Below are 19,251 nucleotides of genomic sequence, written 5' to 3' on the forward strand. Positions count from 1 at the left end.
TTTTTCTTAGAGGAAGAAAACAGACACAACACAGGTAACAACAGAACCAAATAAACCATTTACTATAAGATTTCAGGCATCTTGGGCTCCTCCTCCCTCCCCCCATTTTATTTATATCCTTATTTTTGTTACCTAGTGATAGTTTGTTTCTTTTGATAGAACATGTTGCAGCCCCACATTGATGGCAATTGGTGCTCCCTTCAGCCTGCTCCATCACTTGGAGATTCAGAGTTTTACATCATTTTAGCATTATTACCTTTATGTTTGTATATCTAGTTGTAATAAGCCACTGATAGTATTTTGTTAAAATGAAGCACATTTCTCTGTTATTACATTTTTTTAGTGTCACACTCTTTGATTTTTGAGATTTGAATAACGTACAGGTTAATTTGTTTTTTTAATGCAATATCAATATTTGCTCATGTTTTCTAAATTCCTTATAAAATAAAGTTAATTTAGTCTGAGTTTTCCTAAAATTATCTTTGCTGAAATGTTTTCTGCTGTTTATCTAATTTTGTTTACATTGCTAGGCATGTGAGAGAGGTATTATACTCTCTGTATCTTTATTAAAAAATTCTAGCAACACAAAATATATAGTTCTATCCAAAAATATCTTCCTGAAGAAGGTTCTTAGTCTTTTTTTTTTTTTTTTTAAATTAATTTATTTATTTATTTTTGCTGTGTTGGGTCTTCGTTTCTGTGTGAGGGCTTTCTCTAGTTGTGGCGAGCAGGGGCCACTCTTCATCGCGGTGCGCGGGCCTCTCACTATCGCGGCCTCTGTTGTTGCGGAGCACAGGCTCCAGACGCGCAGGCTCAGTAGTTGTGGCTCACGGGCCCAGTTGCTCCACGGCATGTGGGATCTTCCCAGACCAGGGCTTGAACCCGTGTCCCCTGCACTGGCAGGCAGATTCTCAACCACTGCGCCACCAGGGAAGCCCGGCTCTTAGTCTTTGATGGTGTTTGTATTTGGCATAAGATAGGCTGTAGGTGAAATAATGGGTTCATGTGCCAGTTGGTGTTTTATCACAGTGACACTCATTCTTAGAAAATGGAAGTATAGAATGAAATGATAATGGCTAGATTCTCTCCAACTCCTTTTAGACAGTTATTATCTGATATATTTCATACCTTACTAGCCTTGTTGGTATGCACATGGTATTGAACTGGTAGTCACAGTATACCTGTGACTGCAGTCCTTCTTTTGAGGGAGGCAGCCCCTATGTGCAAAGAAGTTTTTGTTTGAGCAGAACCAGCTCTTGAGTACCTGGGATTTATAAATCCTATGAAGCCAGCTGTGGAGCCCACTTCTAAATAATTCATCAGCACCTTAAGAATCACATGCTAGAGAGCAAAGCCTCCAAAGTTATAAGTTGTCTGCGTGTGAGCTCTTTTTCCTATGATGCCTTGCTTTGCTTTATAAAACCATCAGCTAAAGTCCTTTAGTGGCAGATAACATAGCACTTGTTTAAGATAAGAGCTGGGGGTCAATATCAAAAAAAACAACCCAATCCAAAAATGGGCAGAAGACCTAAATAGACATTTCTCCAAAGAAGATATACAGATTGCCAACAAACACATGAAAGGACGCTCAACATCACTAATCATTAGAGAAATGCAAATCAAACCACAGTGAGGTATCACCTCACACCGGTCAGAATGGCCATCATCAAAAAATCTACAGGGACTTCCCTGGTGGCGCAGTGGTTAAGAATCTGCCTGCCAATGCAGGGGACATGGGTTCGAGCCCTGGTCCAGGAAGATCCCGAATGCCGTGGAGCAACTAAGCCTGTGCACCACAACTACTGAGCCTGCTCTCTAGAGCCCGCAAGCCACAACTACTGAGCCCGTGTGCCACAACTACTGAAGCCCACGTGCCTAGAGCCCATGCTCCGCAACAAGAGAAGCCACCGCAATGAGAAACCCGCGAGCCGCAACGAAGAGTAGCCCCTGCTCGCCACAACTAGAGAAAGCCTGTGCCAAGCAACAAAAACCCAATGCAGCCAAAAAATAAAGAAATTAAAAAAAAAAATCTACAAACAATAAGTGCTGGAGAGGGTGTGGAGAAAAGGGAACTCTCTTGCACTGTTGGTGGGAATGTAAATTAATACAGCCACTATGGAGAACAGTATGGAGGTTCCTTAAAAAACCAAAAATAGAACTACCATATGACCCAGCAATCCCACTACTGGGCATATACCCTGAGAAAACTATAATTCAAAAAGAGACATGTGGGCTTCCCTGGTGGTGCAGTGGTTGAGAATCCGCCTGCCAATGCAGGGGACACGGGTTCGAGCCCTGGTCTGGGAAGATCCCACATGCCGCGGAGCAGCTGGGCCCGTGAGCCACAACTACTGAGCCTGCGCGTCTGGAGCCTGTGCTCCGTAATGAGAGGCCCGCGCACCGCGATGAAGAGTGGCCCCTGCTTGCCACAACTAGAGAAAGCCCTCACACAGAAACGAAGACCCAACACAGCCAAAAATAAATAAATAAATAAATAAATTTTAAAAAGAAAAGATGACTACTATCTTTAAAAAAAAAAAAAAAAAAAAAAAGATATGTACCACAGTGTTCATTGCAGCACTATTTACAATAGCCAGGACATGGAACCAACCCAAGTGTCCATTGATGGATGAATGGAAAAAGAAGGTGTGGCACATATATACAATGGAATATTACTTAGCCATAAAAAGGAATGAAATTGAGTTATTTGTAGGGAGGAGGATGGACCTCGAGTCTCATAAAGAGGGAAGTAAGTCAGAAAGAGAAAGACATACTGTATGCTAACACATATATATGGATGCTAAAAAAAAAATGGTTCTCATGAACCTAGGGGTAGGACAGGAATAAAGACGCAGATGTAGAGAATGGACTTGAGGACACCGGGAGGGGGAAGGGTAAGCTGGGACGAAGTGAGAGTAGCACTGACATACATATACTACCAAATGTAAAATAGATAGCTAGTGGGAAGCAGCTGCATAGCACAGGGAGATCAGCTCGGTGCTTTGTGACCACCTAGAGGGGTGGGATAGGGAGGGTGGGATAGGGAGGGTGGGAGGGAGGCGCAAGAGGGAGGGCATATGGGGGTATATGTATACATATAGCTGGTTCACTTTGTTATACAGCAGAAACTAACACAACATTGTAAAGCAATTATACTCCAATAAAGATGTTTAAAAAAAATTAAAAATAAAAAGATAGGAGCTGGGGGGAAAATGGTAGTTGAAGTCCAGGGTAAAAAACTATATTTTGTTTAGTAAAATGCCCCATTCTGGTCCTTTTTAGGTGATGGATGCTAAGTTCATGTAGCAGGCGTGAATTCTGAGTGGCTAGCCCAATGTGGTCAATGAGAATACTCTTCCTCTTAGAACTGAGTCTGGAGCTACCAGTTCTTCACATTGTGGTACATAGTTTTATGTAAGAATTGGAATCTATTGACATTTTCTTATGCCTTCTGCTTCTGGCATAAAAAGCTGAAGTTAATCTTTAAAAAAGATGTGTATGTAAATACAGAGAGAGAAAGAGAACGGATGAATGTGTGTGGATAGGTAGAGGGGATGTCTTAACATTTTATTCAGTTTAGGTGTTGTAACTACCATTAAACCTTAATAAAATCTCACTGGAGTGAGGCATTTGACTTGGAGTATAGCAACATCTTACATGTTGCTTGGTGAAACATGCTGTGTTCTTAGGCCAGCTCTCTGGAGCTAAAGGTGGCTACATTTCCATCACTAGGTAAAGATTCCCTGGTGTATTACCAATTGCAGATATTTGAAGGTCCTTTTTTTTTCTGTATCAACCTATAATTTTACTTGAGCAGGAGTCCAAGTAGAGACATGAAGAAAAAGGGTAAGCAAATGAATTCTTTGCAATATCCCAACAATATCAGTGGTCTCACCTTTCTGGGGCTTTATGGCCAAACTGGTATGTACGTGCATACCATCAAATCACATGACTAGTGAGGAATTTACTTTTGATTATTTTTCTTGACCTTGTTCTCTTCCAAATATGGCATAAGCTTATAGAAGTTCATGATTTTGAAGCTCAAGCCTTTAAAAATTCTATATTTGTGTTAACCTTGTTCTTCTAGAGGGGTAAAAATGTGAAATAAAAAAAAGTTTTAACCCCTTTGGAAAACTGGAACTCAGAGTTACTCTCTCAGATACCATTATGATTACTGTAAAAGCTATAGAGTTCAGAATTTAAGAAAATCCTAATTATCTTTAACAAATGGAAATACGTGATAGTTCATGTTTTGAGTATTAGTCCCTTTTCACAATTTTGCCTATTATAGAATAAAGAAAATGTGAGGATTCAGTATGAAAAATGTGCTCTATGACCACAGAAAAAGCATGTCATTTCAACTTGGCAGTTGGTAGTAGGTGGATTTTTTTGCAGCCTGTCAACTCCCAGCAGTTCTAGCAGCCTTGGGTGTTAAAGTGTCCTTGGCCTTTATTCCTGAATTCCTAGGAGGCTCTCAGGTGCCTGTGTCCAGCCAGTGCAAGGTAATATCGAAGGTAATATTTTCTTTCCATGCCTTTGCCTGAGGGAGGCTTCTGGGAGCTGAGATTCCTAGAACTCTACTGTAGAATTTTGAAAAAGAGTCCTCCCCGTCCCTCAAGCCAGCCCACAGCCCAAGTCTCAGATTTGGAAAGCTCCATGGAAAGAGCAGGGGAGTGGATGTCTTTAAAGAGAACACAAGTTCCCCTGTAACTTTTTACAGTCTAGAGTTGCTATTAGAAGTGTGTTTGGGATGGTACTAATTCTGTGATACATATTCAAGTTTGAAAGCCACTGATAATCTTCACTTTGTTTTGTTCTTGGATTTTGACTGCCTATTATCTAAAGCAGTGGTCTTCAAAGTGGGGCACATGTATAGTAAGCCATTGGAAAAAGGGAGAAAATACTGGATCCTCTATTTGTATTTCTTCTTTAAAATCTCATCTTTTAGATTCCCACGTGCCGTGGGGCAGCTAAGCCCGCGCACCATAGCTACCGAGCCCACGGGCCGCAAACTACAGAGCCTACGTGCTCTGGAGCCTGCGCGCCACAACTAGAGAAGAGAAAACCCGCACGCCACAACAAGAGAGAAGCCTGAGCGCTGCAACCAAGAGCCTGCGTGCCGCAACTAAGACCCGACACAGCCAAAAAAAAAAAAGTCCACATTAAATCTCATCCTTTAAATTTTTTGAGTAGATTTTATAATATGTTGTTACATGATATATCATGTATAGTATTATTACAGTTTAGAATAACAGTTCATATACATAATTATAAATAAATTCACATATTGGGTGATACTTGGACAACCTTAGGCCAGTTGCTTAAATGCTTTAAAATGTCTCACTTTTTTCATACATAAAATAGAGATAATACCTATCTGTTTTTGTGAGGATAAGATGAAATAATACATGTAAAGCATTAAAGCATATAAAAACAGTGCCTGGCATATGGTAAGCATTCAATAACTATTAGTACTCTTATTACAATGGGTGAATGGGAGTGCATTTTCTTAGGCTATCTTTCAATATTGCTGTATCTTTCAATATTGCTATAAGCTGTATATCTAGCAAGGACAGTCAGTGGCTACTGATAAACTAAAATCTAGAAAGTGAGATTCATTTTTCCTATGGATATCTTTCAGTTCAAATGAATAGCATTTAAGAACACTTGTTGCCTTAATTGAAAGGTCTTTAGAGGCAGCCAGTTTCCCACTCTAGTCGAATATTCCTTTTATGGCCTTCCTTTCACATGTATACAATCACCGCTTATCATGCAAAAGTCTTATTAACTAGTGGTTTGTCTATGTTATCTGGCCTACTCTGGGCCAGGCTGAGGGTTTTGGAGAAGGAATGAAAAATGTCGAATTGAGTCCAAATCGTATTTCACAGGTATACACTTTTGAAGAAGAAATGTTTGGAGGTAAGTCAAATAGTGTGACACTTAATTAAAAGTGTGCTCTTTTTGCAAATGAAGTGATGATAAATGGATATGCTCTTGAAAAAGCATATCCATTTATCTACCCGTGTTACGTGTAGTATAGCACCTCATGAAGACCAACCTGAGATAATTATCCGAAAACACTAGATCATTGCATTTAACACTGTATTTTGATTATGTATTTGAGTTTTTGCCTACCACACCAGAATGTAAACTTCCTGATGTTAGGGACCTTGTCTGTCCTGCATCGCTTGTACTTTGAATTCAATAAATATGTTGAATTAACTAGTTACTTGTCCATAGTCACACAGCTAGTTAAGTGGTAGACTGAGGATTTAAATCCACATCTTTCTTTACCTATTAGCTCATTTTATATCACAGCCCTACAAGAAAGACATTATCTTCATTTCACACATATGGAAACTTCTGGAAAAAGCAGTGACTTGTCCGAGGTACCATAGGAGGTCAATGGCAGAAAGACATTCAAACCCGGGAATGTCTGACTTCCTCTATTACTCTGGCTACTTCCCCATTGGGCCTACAAATCATTTGACCTTATTAGTGTGAAAGTTTTTTTTTTTGCCGCGCCTTGCAGCTTGTGGGGATCTTAGTTCCCCGACCAGGGATTGAACCCTGGGCTCTTGGCGGTGAAAGCGGGGAGTCCTAACCACTGGACCACCAGGGAATTCACAAAAGTTTTTTTCTTATGTTGTTTTATGTACAAATGCCATTTCAGTTGAAAGTTTAAAGTTACGGATCTGGAATAGTCATGGTATGGCAGCACAGCAGTGCATTCTCACATTTCCCTTCAAGAATAAAAAAGAAACCTTCCTTAGAGAAAACTTGTTTTCAAAAAGTGTTTTGGAAGGCTACTTAATATACCCTAAAATCTGTGTACGTATTTTAGCTGTCTTCTATATTGGTATTCTCCTTTTATATATGAACAATACTAGTATGATCAGTCCTGTTTTCTAGTATTCTATAGGAGTAATTAGAATGATACTTAGAATCATTTTACAAAACCCTGCTTGCCAGAAAATGATTGAGCTTGCCTGTTCTATGTACTGTATTTGGTTTGCCTCCTAGCTTGTGTACTCACCCAGAAAAGTTGTTGCTCTTTATTTCCTGCTGACGGCAGCACTGGGCCAAGTGCTGTGCTCATGGTGCAATTCAGTGTTAAGAATTATCTCCTCGAACAGTCTTCATTGCATGGGCAAAAGGGATAAGCACCTGCCTCTGGCCTCTTCATGCTGTCAAAGAAGTGTCTTCCTGGGAATCCCCTGGTGGTCCAGTGGTTAGGACTCTGCGCTTTCACTGCTGGGGCTGGGAACTAGGGTATTGCAAGCAGCAGAGCCTGGCCGGAAAAAATAAAAGTTTAAAAATTTAAAATAAAACAACCATGCTTTATTTAAAAAAAAAAAAAGTGTATTCCTCTCGGCAGCCTTCCTAATTCTGGATCCTCTCCTTTCTGACATTTTAGAATTAACGGACCGAAGACCCGGGGAAACTAATCCCTTCTGCTAAGTGGCTTGTGTGGGGTGACCCATATGCCAGAAATCTTGCAACAGCTACATAAAAGGGGAGATTTTGTAAGCAAGCTAATTCTTGTCCCATCCCTTCCTGTGATGGTGGAATGAAGAATATGGTAATTCAGAGGAGGTCATGGATATAAAAACTTGTTAAACTTTTAATATTAGCTTCACAAAATGAGGCTTTTCATTATTACATGGTGCTAGGACTGAGGGCCCAAACACCTCATGTTATTTGAATATTCCCCATTTTATTTGCAGGTGGAGATCTCACCCCACCCATTCGTAAGTTACTAAAAGTGAGAGGCTGAATCCTTTTAATATGCTTTGGGCAGCAGCTAGCACAATAAGGGATTAATAAATCTTTTTGCCAACGGTGATTAAAAGCACAGTTTCTGGAACAAGAATGCTGGGTTCAAATCCTGACTCCACCATTTATTAGTCCTGTAATCTGAAAAATGGGGTCGGTAGTAGATCCAGCATCACAGGATTGGGTTGAAAAATCCACGTTAAGAAGTTATTATCCCTTTGGGCGCGCGATCTGCACCAGAGCCTAAGTAGCTCCTTCCTAAGCCCCACCTCCTGTCGTCCCCGTGCCGCGCAAGCGCAGCCCGGCTCCCTGGGCACTCTCCCCAGGCCTGCGTGCTGGTCGTCGGCGGGAGATTGGGTCTCGCGACGTGCGTGCGCGTGTGCGTGTGCGTGCACGGTACTCGCGAGCTCGCGCACGCCGCTCCTTGCTCCACGGGGCTGTGGTGGCCTCTTCCTGCTCGGTCCGGTGCTGCACTGTGAGCGGTGGCTGAGGTCGGAGCTGGGAACCAGCGTCCGCTTCGCCGCTGCCGCCGCCCTGCCTGCTTTTCCCTCTGTCTTGGGCTCTCCGCGCAGTGTAGAGGCGCCGGGCTGGAAAGAGAGCGGCGCCAGCGTGAGGTTCCCAGCCGATGGGCAGCCCCTGGGCGCGCTGAGGGGCCGGGCTACTGGCGGCTGAGGTAGGTGGGCGCGCGGGGGTTTGTCAGACTGGCCGGGAGCAGAGTCGGGGCGGCGGGTGCTCGTGGAGAAGGCAAGGAGGGGGCCAGAATGAGGGCCTAGCCAGCTGGTGAGAAGAGGTCTCCGACCCGCGCCTGAGAAGGGGCTCTGGCCTAGCCCAGAGCGAGAGGAGGGGCCCCGGTCGTAGCCTGCTCTTCTCCGGGCTTGAAGCCATTATTTGGGGGAAATTCCTCCTGCGGCGGGGGGAGGGGTCACCCTTTCTTTTCTTTGCGAGGTCAGAATCCTCAGTTCTCCCCGCCATCACTTTAAATTAATGCTTGCCGGCTTCGAGATGGACGTCTAGATGGAGTGGCCTGTGGACTTGACCAGCTTGCAGAACTCCGGTGCACGACAGCGGGCTATCAGTTATGATTATCGGAGAGGGTTCACAACACTCTCTCTAGTGGGGGCGTGTATTTTCTGCAAAGTTCTTATTGGTGATACATTAATAATCGCTTTCGGGCACAACAGGTAATGCATTTTTAAACGCCTCTTGTCAAATAATGATTCCGGCAGTGGGGAAACTGCGCCGTGGAGGCACAATTAAAGAGTAGAAAGAAGACAAAGAAGACCGTTATTTATGTTCTCTCCTAGTATCAGAACTTTCCGTGGTGGGGCAGGATGCGTCGCTACTGGCATTTGTTTTAGCCTTTGCTGAATAGACTTTCTGAGTGATTGAGGTCGATCACCAATGGACTTTCATTTAGAATTATAAAATCGCATATGATTTTAGCTAGTTGTTACAAGTCAAATGACCTGAAATAACCTCTGAGAATTACGTGGTGTTCGCTCCTCGGAAGAGAGCAGAACTTGGTTTTCTTGAAAGGAAGATTTTCTCCATGTTTAAAAATGAATGCATTGTGAAGTTACTAAAAATAGTTATAGTTCTTTATGTTGACAGTGATGACTGTCACATTCAGGAGAAGGAAAAGGAATTATTTCGTAAAGAACAGCTCACGGAAAGACTTCAGGGGTTAAACACACAGTAAAACAGCTTCAGGGATGGCAAGTTTTAGCATATGCTTTAAGAATTCTAATTTAGTCATAGTTAAAATATATCGAAGCTCTTAGTTGATTCCCTTATATTTAGTGAACTATTTTAAAAGATTATTAACCTTTGCTAGTTCTGTATTCTTGGATTTCGTTCAGCCCAAACTTTCTAGAAATGTGGTATTCATTCTGACTCTATTAAGAAATGTGGCCTGCATGCTTTCAATGAACTCTGTACTATAGTATGGGAAGAGTCTTTCAAGAAAGAACAATTAGCTGACGAGCCCTGAGGTGGAACCAGGGAGGCGTTATTAAATGTAGGATTAATGCTTGTATATGCACATACTGCATACAAACATACAAATTCTGCATGCCCCCGCCTGTGTGTGCGCGTGTGTTTATGTATGACGGTTATGCACACAAGGATCTAATGGTGCTGACTCCCATCTTAAAAAGTTGACACCTGAAAGTAGAAAGGGATTGGTTTTAGCTCTGTTTCTTGTTTCAGCTAACTTTTTTTAAAAAAAATAAATTTACTTATTTATTTATTTTTGGCTGTGTTGGGTCTTTGTTGCTGCGTGCGGGCTTTCTCTAGTTGCGGCGAGCCGGGGCTACCCTTCGTTGCTGTGTGCGGGCTTCTCATTGCAGTGGCTTCTCTTGTTGCGGAGCACGGGCTCTAGGCGCGTGGGCTTCAGTATTTGTGGCACGCCGGCTCTAGAGTACGGGCTCAGTAGTTGTGGTGCACGGGCTTAGTTGCTCCGTGGCATGTGGGATCTTCCTGGACCAGGGCTCGAACCCATGTCCGCTGCATTGGCAGGCAGATTCTTAACCACTGAGCCACCAGGGAAGCCCCTTTAGTTAACTATTTACATGAGTAACAGTCATAGTAAATTTCTTGTCCAGCTTCTTAACCAGTAACTGAGTAAGCAGAATACTGTACTGATTTCTTGGTGGTAGCAGGGAAGGAAAATATAGAACATATAGAAGACTTGCCCTTTAGAAATGTTCTTTAAGTCAGTATCTTACTGTCTTCCCTGGGATTAACAGCTTTACTCCTGTCTGTTTTGTGTCCTGATGCTTAGAATAGTGTTTTGCATGGAGTTGGCCCTCAATAAACATGAGCAGTGTCAGAAGTTAATTAACATAATACAAACCAAATTCATAAATTCCTGGAGAAGATTAAAGTAGTTGAAGATGGGTGGATTTTTTTTTTTTTTAATTGCAGGTCTACTGTTTAAATGGTGTGTTTTTCTTCAGTGTCGGTTGTCTGAGTAAAGGATATATGGCAGAATCTTGCTTCTGAAAGCCTAACATAATGTAAGTTGAGACTGTATATCCTGAGGGATAATAGATGGTGAATGTTCTGATATATTAAGAGAAAATGAAGTTAAAGGAAGTAAGGTCCAGAGGGAAGGTTTTGGTAAGTTAGTGATAGGAACTTAAAAGGCATGAGCTATAAACCATTGAAACAGATTATAGGAAAAAACATTTTCTCCCTTTACTGGCAGTGCTACTTGTGGAAGAGAACTGGTACCTTTCTATCTCTTTATACTAGAGCTTTCCAGCAGGGTGATTTCTGAATAATAAAATTGAAAAAGGGATCACTTTGGGAATTCCCTGACAGTCCAGTGGTTAAGACTCTCGGCACTTTCACTGTGTGGTCCAAGCCTCAGGGCACGGCCGGAAGAAAAAGTGATCACTTTTTCTCTTATAATCTGCTCAAAGGTCTGAGTGTGTTTCTCTTTGTATTTGCATGTGGTCTCTAGTCTAGTTTTATTAGCAATAAACTAGTATTTTGATTCCTATCTAATTCCTGTGTATATTTCTCAGTTAGTTTATAACTAACTTGTAGGGGAGAGGAATGTGGTTGGTCCCTTCACAAATCCCAACGTTGGCTTTTCTTCAATTTGGAAAACAAATCTATTTGATTTAGATGTTGTAGATGTTATCAGTAGAAAGGTTCTGTGGATATTTGGAGAGGTTATCAACAGAACGGTTTTATGATTATTTGGAGAAGTTATCAATGGATTTTATGGATATTTGGAGCTTAAGAGGTGAATAAAAACTTCAACAGGAGTGTTTTATTTTTTTATAAATTTATTTATTTATTTTTGGCTGAGTTAGGTCTTCGTTGCTGTGCGCGGGCTTTCTCTAGTTGCAGCGAGCAGGGGCTACTCTTCGTTGTGGTGCACAGGCTTCTCATTGCGGTGGCTTCTCTTGTTGCGGAGCACGGACTCTAGGCACGGGGGCTTCAGTAGTTGTGGCTCATGGGCTCTAGAGCGCAGGCTCAGTAGTTGTGGTGCCTAGGCTTAGTTGCTCCATGGCATGTGGGATCTTCCTGGGCCAGGGCTCGAACCTGTGTCCCCTGCATTGGCAGGTGAATTCTTAACCACTGTGCCACCAGGGAAGACCAACGGGAGTATTTGAAATTGAGTTTTCTGTTTTCATTTTAGTATAGCTGAGTGATTCTCATGATAGGTGGCAGATTTTGCCCCCCAAGGAATATTTGGCAATGTCTGGAGAATATTTTGGTTGTCACAGATTGGGAGGGTAAAGAGGAGGGTGTAGCTACTGACATCAAGAGGGTGGAGTGGGTAGACGCCAGGGATGCTGCTAAGCATCTTAAAATGCACAGGACAACCCCATCCTCCACCCGCCCCCACCCAAAAGAATTATCTGACTCAAATGATAGTGGTGCTGTTGAGAACCCCGGTTGGTTCTGAAGTCAGATTATCTGAATTTGTATTTGGCTTTACCATTTCCTAATGTGTGACCCTGGCAAGTTGCTTAAAGTTCCTGCCTCAATTACTGTAAAACAGAGCTAACAGTATGTTCCCCATAGAGTTGAATTGTAGTGATGATTAAGTCAGATAATGTGCAAAGTGCCAAACTTACTACCTGGCACGTAGAAAAATCTCAAAAAACTTTCAGCTAATATCATTACACTTGGAACACATCTTGATGATCTCTTCTTATTTCTCATCTGAAATTAGAATTTGAGCAAATGAAGTGATAATAAACTCATTCTCATTCTCTATCCTTGGGGAATAAGTGAAGAATCACTCCATTTAATATTTGTGTTTAGCTCACTCTTGTTTTTTGTTTTCAAGTCTATAAGGCTTCTGCCATGAACAAGTAGCTTCTCACTGTAAATGTTTTTCCTTCATAGTTAAGACTTTAAGCTAGCTGGCCAGTGACTCTATATCTGTTGATTCTCAGCAGATATTTAGTAATGTAACTGAATTCAGTTCTTTGACTTCATTTCCATTTCCTTTTACCTTTATAACTGAAATAAATTTGCAGTGGTTTTGGCTCACATTGATTATCTATACTTAGCCTCTGGGAGTAACTATTTTCATAACTGAGGTTTTGGTACAATTTTACATTTATGAAAGGTGCAGGCAAACGTCTAACAACTTGGGGCTGGACCTTCGTATACATTTTTGACTCTTTCGAAATATGAATTGGAACCCATGTGGTTTTTTTTGTTTTTTTTGTTTTTTACCTTATTGAAATATAATACTGTAGTCTATATAGACTCTCATTTTCTGTGTGTCTAAACGATATGGCTAAATAGAGAAACAGTTCACAGGGATGTCTTCACAGATAGAGAGTTTGGACTGTTTGTTAAAAGCCACAGAGCTCTTGTAAGGGAAGAAGATCCACATCATTTTTTACGGTCAAGGGAGAAAGCAGTGTTGCACATTCAACTTTTTGTCTTGATAACCACACTTTAAAAATAGAAAGTATTTTATTATGATTGTTACACATATTTTTGTAGTATAAGTCTCTGTAGTTTGTATAAATGTTCACTTATTTTAGCTAATGGAAACCTTTGTTTACCCTTTATGTTGTTATTGCCTCCTGTTTGCATAGAATAGTTTAAAGGGAGTCAGTACCTTTGGCCAACAGATTGTGTTCTTTCCTTGGTACATTCTATCTTTTGTAAAGTGTAACATACACTCAGGATTCTGTATAAATAATAAATGATGGTAATGATAAGGAAGTGTCCACCTTGTGAAAACTGGCCAGATCAGAAGTATACATGTGGGAAATATAATGAAAGGCCGAAGGAAGACATTCTAAGAATGCTAGGGAAACTTAAGAAAGAAAAAAAAAAGAATCATGTTAATAACAATGCTTGTCTTTATTATTATCTTTTTAGGATTTAGTAGTCTAGAAGAAGAGAGCCTACAAAATGTAACATTTCATGTACACACTTTTCTAATTCCTAAGTAGAGAACATTATATAACTACAAAATCAGTACTAGAGTTATCTTGCATGGCATTTGTGCCTGCCAGTGATTAAATTGAGAAAAAAAAAAGTATCTGAATCTGCTGATGTGTGTTTGTTTATAAGTGGTCTGGAGTCCTGCCTGTCAGCTAATTTTAGAGAGCCTGCATAGTTGTTGGAAGACAGACTGTTTTCCCACTAAATGCTGTCATACAGATATATATTTGTATATGTGTATTTATGCATATTTGTCTTTTATTTTTGGTAGAAAATGATGCATCCTGTTGCCAGCAGTAATCCAGCTTTTTGTGGGCCTGGCAAACCTTCCTGCCTCAGTGAAGATGCCATGAGAGCTGCTGATCAGTTTGACATATATTCCTCCCAGCAAAACAAATACAGCCACACAGTCAGCCACAAACCAATGGCTTGTCAGAGGCAAGACCCATTAAATGAAACACACTTGCAGACTACAAGTGGCAGAAGCATAGAGATAAAAGATGAACTAAAGAAAAAGAAAAATCTCAACCGATCTGGTAAGCGTGGCCGGCCTTCAGGAACCACCAAATCAGCAGGATACCGGACCAGCACGGGCAGACCCCTGGGAACCACCAAAGCGGCTGGATTTAAGACAAGTCCAGGCAGACCTTTGGGTACAACTAAAGCTGCGGGATACAAAGTCAGCCCAGGGAGACCTCCAGGTAGCATTAAAGCTCTATCCCGTCTTGCCGATCTTGGTTATGGCTGTGGGACTGCTGCTTTTCCTTACCCTATGATGCATGGTAGAGCAGTTCATGGCGTAGAGGAAACCAGCAGCGAAATCAAGCCACCCAATGAGTGAATGAGGCAGGAAAGGAGAGCCAGGTTTAGAAGGAAGATTGTGAATAATCCCAAAGCTTCTTGGTTTTATTTTGACATACATGATTTTATGGCCTGGGCTTTCCAAATTTGTTTTCCCATTTGATTTTTTGTTTTCCTGCTTTTGCTCAGAAACTGTCATATGCTGACAGATGCACTCAGGGCATAGCAGTGGCATTGTATTTGTACATAGGTTCAAGTGTAACACCTATCTAAATCATTTTTGCTTTTCCTTTAGAGTTATGGTTGTGTCTCATTACTACTTTTGGGTCATTCTAAATAGATGCTTCATGTGCTGAACAACTGAAACCATTATACCTATTAGTTTGTGAAGTAAGCTTACAATATAATAAAGATAATATCGAAGGTATTTTTAACTGATGGAACAAAGCAAACTAATGATTCAGGATTACTTGAGGTAGTGGCTGTGAGGTTTTTTGTAACATGTTCATGAGACAAGACACATATTTGTATGCTTTGGCATTTACTTAGATTTCATATGTTAAAAATCTTATTTTTAATGTTCTAGGTTTAAGCAGCTTCCTATTTATTGATCTACATGGCATTAATTGATTTAACTATTATTCCTTTAAAAATTCTTCAGTGTTTGCCTTTCAGCCATGTTAGGTTGTGTATTTTTTAATTGCCTAAGAGCATGTATACCAAACACTACAAACAATTCATATTTACAAAAAAAATAAACTTTTTAATAAAAACTGCACATTACATTTTTGGTGAAATATTGACTACAGTGCATTCTGAGAATAGCATATTTAATGTAATAGGAAAAGAAATATTCTTAAGGTCTGCATGTTGCTGTAGTTACTACATTTTGTCTTTCATATACTTAGTTTTAAAGCATTGTGCTTAAAACACTTATTAATGTTCATTTATTAAGAATATTTTTTAGTTTTTTCTGATAAATTGTCCCATTGCATTAGCAGTTACTGTGGTTTCAGGTCTGTATCTACCAAAGGACAAAAATTGAATGGTAGACCGTAAAACTGGTATAAACAAAATGTAGTTTTCTGACTGTCAGAACCCAAATATTAAGAAGTATATAGGAATCCATCTATGCATGAAACATGTAAGAAATATGTTGGTTAGTTTAATTTAAAATCTCATGGTGGCTCTAGTGAGACCACTTCGTTCAAAATAACTTTTTTTTCTGACAGTGTTTGCTTTAGAAGCAAAATAGATAGGAAAGAAAAAAACATATTAGGTAGATACGTATAGAAGGGGGACAGGGGGATATCTCTCTTCCCTCTTTCTGAAAGTAATATTCTTTGTTAATATACATTTTATTTATTCTGAGTTTGTTCTAAATAAAATAAACTATTATAAACTTTGGATTTGGAAAAAAAAATTCCACTGAACTTTACAATGTATGTATTTGTGAGCTTAAATGCCTTTGAGATTGTAATGTAGATTTGCAGGACTCCAAAACTTTTAAAATAATTAAAATTTTAAAAGGGCACATACTGTGTTGTTTGGGCTTGCTCTCAGTTACTGCAGACTCTGACTGCAAATGGATGTCATGTTTCATACCTTTTTTATCAGGAAAAAAGCAGCAAGCCTTCAGGTGTTCCAGTGATGCCTGACACAATGAGCTGGACTTTATGCTGCTCTTTACAGTAAGAGGTGTTGCATTGTACGTGGGGGCTGTGTGTGCACTGGCATCTAAGACAGTGACCTCAACAATTTTAGCTTTGCACAAACCATAGAGAACAATGTTGGATGACTACATAATCAGTTGTAACATTCTGGCAGCTAAATTGCTACAAGAGTTTCTTCTTGCAGAAGCTTAAAATATAAAACTTTTAAAATAACTTACTTAGAACAGTATAACTTCTGACACACACAGATGCTTACATCTTTATTCATATGTTCATCCATCCACTTTTATTATGTATCTGTCATTTAGTTGTTTCTCAAGATGATGTTCAGCAGTTGGCTGCTTAGAAATCCTGTTTTGAATTCCTGAAAACAGTTGTTTAATTAAATGTTCTTCCATGGAATTATATATATCATTGTCAAGGGTTTGGTTGCAGGTTGTGTTTTATAGTACGCCCATTTGACATTTCCCTTTCAGTTTATTTGCTTTCCTGATTTTGTTATACATGCTCTTTCTCCTTGCCTTTTTCTACATTCATTCCCCTCCCCCTTTCTCCATCCTCCAGCACATCTACTCAGTGGTGCTGTACTGTGTGTCAGAAGATAAAGCAGGTGTGTTAATGTATAATGAATCTTATATACAAGTTAATGAAATGGTGAAATCAACTAAAGGAAGTATGTTCCTAACAGTGTTTATTAACATCAGGAGCTATGTCCCAGGAAAAAAAGGGGGGGCGAATGGCTACTTTTGTGAATGGATAACATCATTTAAAAAGCTGAATTTTCTGTGTTCATGTGAGTCGTTACCTGGAGTATTAGATCTGTATGTTGATGAGCATCTCCTGATTCCACTTCCTTTTCTCCTTGTGAACAGTTTGTTGGTGCCATGGTGAAGAGAAAGACATCTAAATGATAACATGAATGAAGTCTTAAAATACAAAATATTTTTACTTCTCTATAAAGACTACATTGTGCATCTTTTGTAACACTGTCTCTTGTCATGATAAACACTGAAATAGCATGTTAAACAATTGCCTATACTTTAATATAATCAGTTGGGGAAAACTGGCCTTTTCCTCCCACTGTATGATTGTTCCTTGAAAGGTAAATTAGTAATTTTATATTGTGTAATTCTGTTCTTCACAAAATAGGTTTCACTATTCTATATTAAAACTTTGGTCAGAAAATGATCTGCTCTTCAAGTAAGTTTGCTTTACTTTTTTCTTTAAAAAATATTTTAACATGCCTTATTTATTCTTATATTAACAAATTAAGAGCTAATACAGATGAAACTTTCATTTTTTGACAGCTATAACCTTGCATAACTAATCTTTAGCGTGGGATGATTTTAATAATATCTTTGGAGTTTTGCACTGGATATTTAAAAAAATGCTAGCACAGTGTATTGGAAGAAAATAAGTGATTAATTTTTAATATTTGGGGATGTTTTAAAAATCAGTATTTCAGTTAGACTAAAAAATTCTTTATATTTTTTATTTACTTTTTAAAAGAAACATCTGTTAAAGTAGTAAAAGTAATATTCATTCCAAACTAATGTTTGTGTGAATTTACATGTATATTTTCATGGAATAAGAATAGCGTTTCTTTGAATTAAGGAGGAAAAAAAATTATCTGGATCCATTTATTAGGTTAAAGGTGATTCATCCAATGTAAGAAAAACCAGTGTATGAGCTAAAGAAAAAAAAAAAGTTTCTCTTTTATATTCTAAGAAGCTTTAAAAGAACAATTCAGGGGATATTGGCAATAACTGCTACTCTGCCAGTCATTGTCTATATATGCAGTAAAATTTTATGATCCCTTTATAGTAAAATATCAATATAAGAATTCACAACAGTTCAAAACGTTTTTTCCCTTGAACATAAGATATTTTGATGCTATTATGTTTTTGTTTTTATTATAGCTTAACTATATGCTATTAAACTCTAGGATGTATCTAAATCTTTCCTTTGCTTTTCCCCCCTACTCCCAAGTAGATAAATCTGTGCTCTCACAAATAATGTATTTAATTTTTGGAAAATTTAATGCTATAGTAAATCAAGCGTGTGATTTATAGTAATTAGACCACTTTGATTCTTTGAGTTTCACAGTTTCCTTTTTCTACAGGTAATTATGGAGAAAATAATTACCAGTTAACTGATATAAGCACGCTGTTCTCTGCTGTAAAAAGTCTGAATAGATACTGTGTATGTTTTTATGTCCATGAACTTGAGCTACTCGTGTGCAATTATGTGTATGGGAATGGAGTAGTGTTCATGATTTGTATCTACATCATCATATGGATGTATATTTATTAAATAAAGTCATTACTTTAAAACCAACTATGTTTACTACTTTATTTCTTAGCAAAGTATTTTCCAAGTAGGGTAATTGTAAATGGTAAAACCTCTTTCGTGATTGGTGGTCTTGTATTTTCCTTGGGTTGTGCTTTCTGAAATCTGCCTCTCTCTACTTGTTTTTCTCAAAATAGTAATTATTTATATATTTGTAATTTAAACTTCTAACTTATAAATGAATCTCATTTTCTTCCAATTATTAAGATACTTCAGGCTAATGGTTCTACTAAAGGCTTAAATTATTATTATTTTTTAATAAATTTATTTATTTATTTTTGGCTGCATTGGGTCTTTGTTGCTACGCACGGGCTTTCTCTAGTTGCGGCGAGCGGGGGCTACTCTTCATTGCAGTGCGCGGGCTTCTCATTGTGGTGGCTTCTCTTGTTGTGGAGCATGGGCTCTAGGCACATGGGCTTCAGTAGTTGTGGCACGTGGGCTCAGTAGTTGTGGCTCACAGGCTTGGTTGCTCCACAGCATGTGGGATATTCCTGGACCAGGGCTTGAATCTGTGTCCCCTGCATTGGCAGTCGGATTCTTAACCACTGCGCCACCGGGGAAGCCCTAAAGGCTTAAATTTAAATGTGATTGATCCTTTTAGTTTGAAAAGTTTAGATATTAAACGTGGCTAACTTGTTTAGTGTTAACCTTAGGGATAGCAGCATGTGCATATTTTGTAACTGTCAAATATTGGAGATATAAAAAGAAAAACACTTTCTCC

The 19,251-nt window shown here is 39.3% G+C and overlaps 2 protein-coding genes across 4 annotated transcripts in view; both read left to right on the forward strand.

The window, feature by feature from the left end:
• DDX46 (DEAD-box helicase 46) overlaps window positions 1-379 on the forward strand; it is a 54,341-nt gene extending 53,962 nt beyond the window's left edge. The window contains exon 24 of the transcript XR_009700831.1: window positions 160-379. The gene's annotated coding sequence lies outside the window, so the exon portion shown is untranslated. The remainder of the gene's footprint in view (window positions 1-159) is intronic.
• Window positions 380-8,182: 7,803 nt separating this feature from the next.
• C4H5orf24 (chromosome 4 C5orf24 homolog) lies at window positions 8,183-17,647 on the forward strand. Of its 3 annotated transcripts, XM_061188194.1 has the most exons (4): window positions 8,183-8,449; window positions 13,979-14,408; window positions 16,126-16,199; window positions 17,054-17,647. In XM_061188194.1, exons 2-3 carry the CDS (start codon window positions 13,982-13,984, stop codon window positions 16,164-16,166), a joined length of 468 nt encoding a protein of 155 aa, XP_061044177.1. In that variant the 5' UTR covers window positions 8,183-8,449; window positions 13,979-13,981; the 3' UTR covers window positions 16,167-16,199; window positions 17,054-17,647. The 3 variants fall into 3 exon arrangements, with proteins under 3 accessions (XP_061044177.1, XP_061044176.1, XP_061044175.1); XM_061188193.1 differs by having other exon boundaries at window positions 16,126-17,647; XM_061188192.1 differs by having other exon boundaries at window positions 8,184-8,449; window positions 13,979-17,647.
• The last annotated feature ends 1,604 nt before the right edge of the window (window positions 17,648-19,251 follow it).

Source organism: Eubalaena glacialis, chromosome 4, assembly GCF_028564815.1.
Source record: "Eubalaena glacialis isolate mEubGla1 chromosome 4, mEubGla1.1.hap2.+ XY, whole genome shotgun sequence".
In the NCBI taxonomy this organism is placed as follows: domain Eukaryota; kingdom Metazoa; phylum Chordata; class Mammalia; order Artiodactyla; family Balaenidae; genus Eubalaena; species Eubalaena glacialis.

What these genes read in the sequence shown, in the direction of transcription:
- C4H5orf24 (XM_061188192.1), top strand. Translation starts at nt 13,982, where the DNA reads ATGATGCATCCTGTTGCCAGCAGTAATCCAGCTTTTTGTGGGCCTGGC.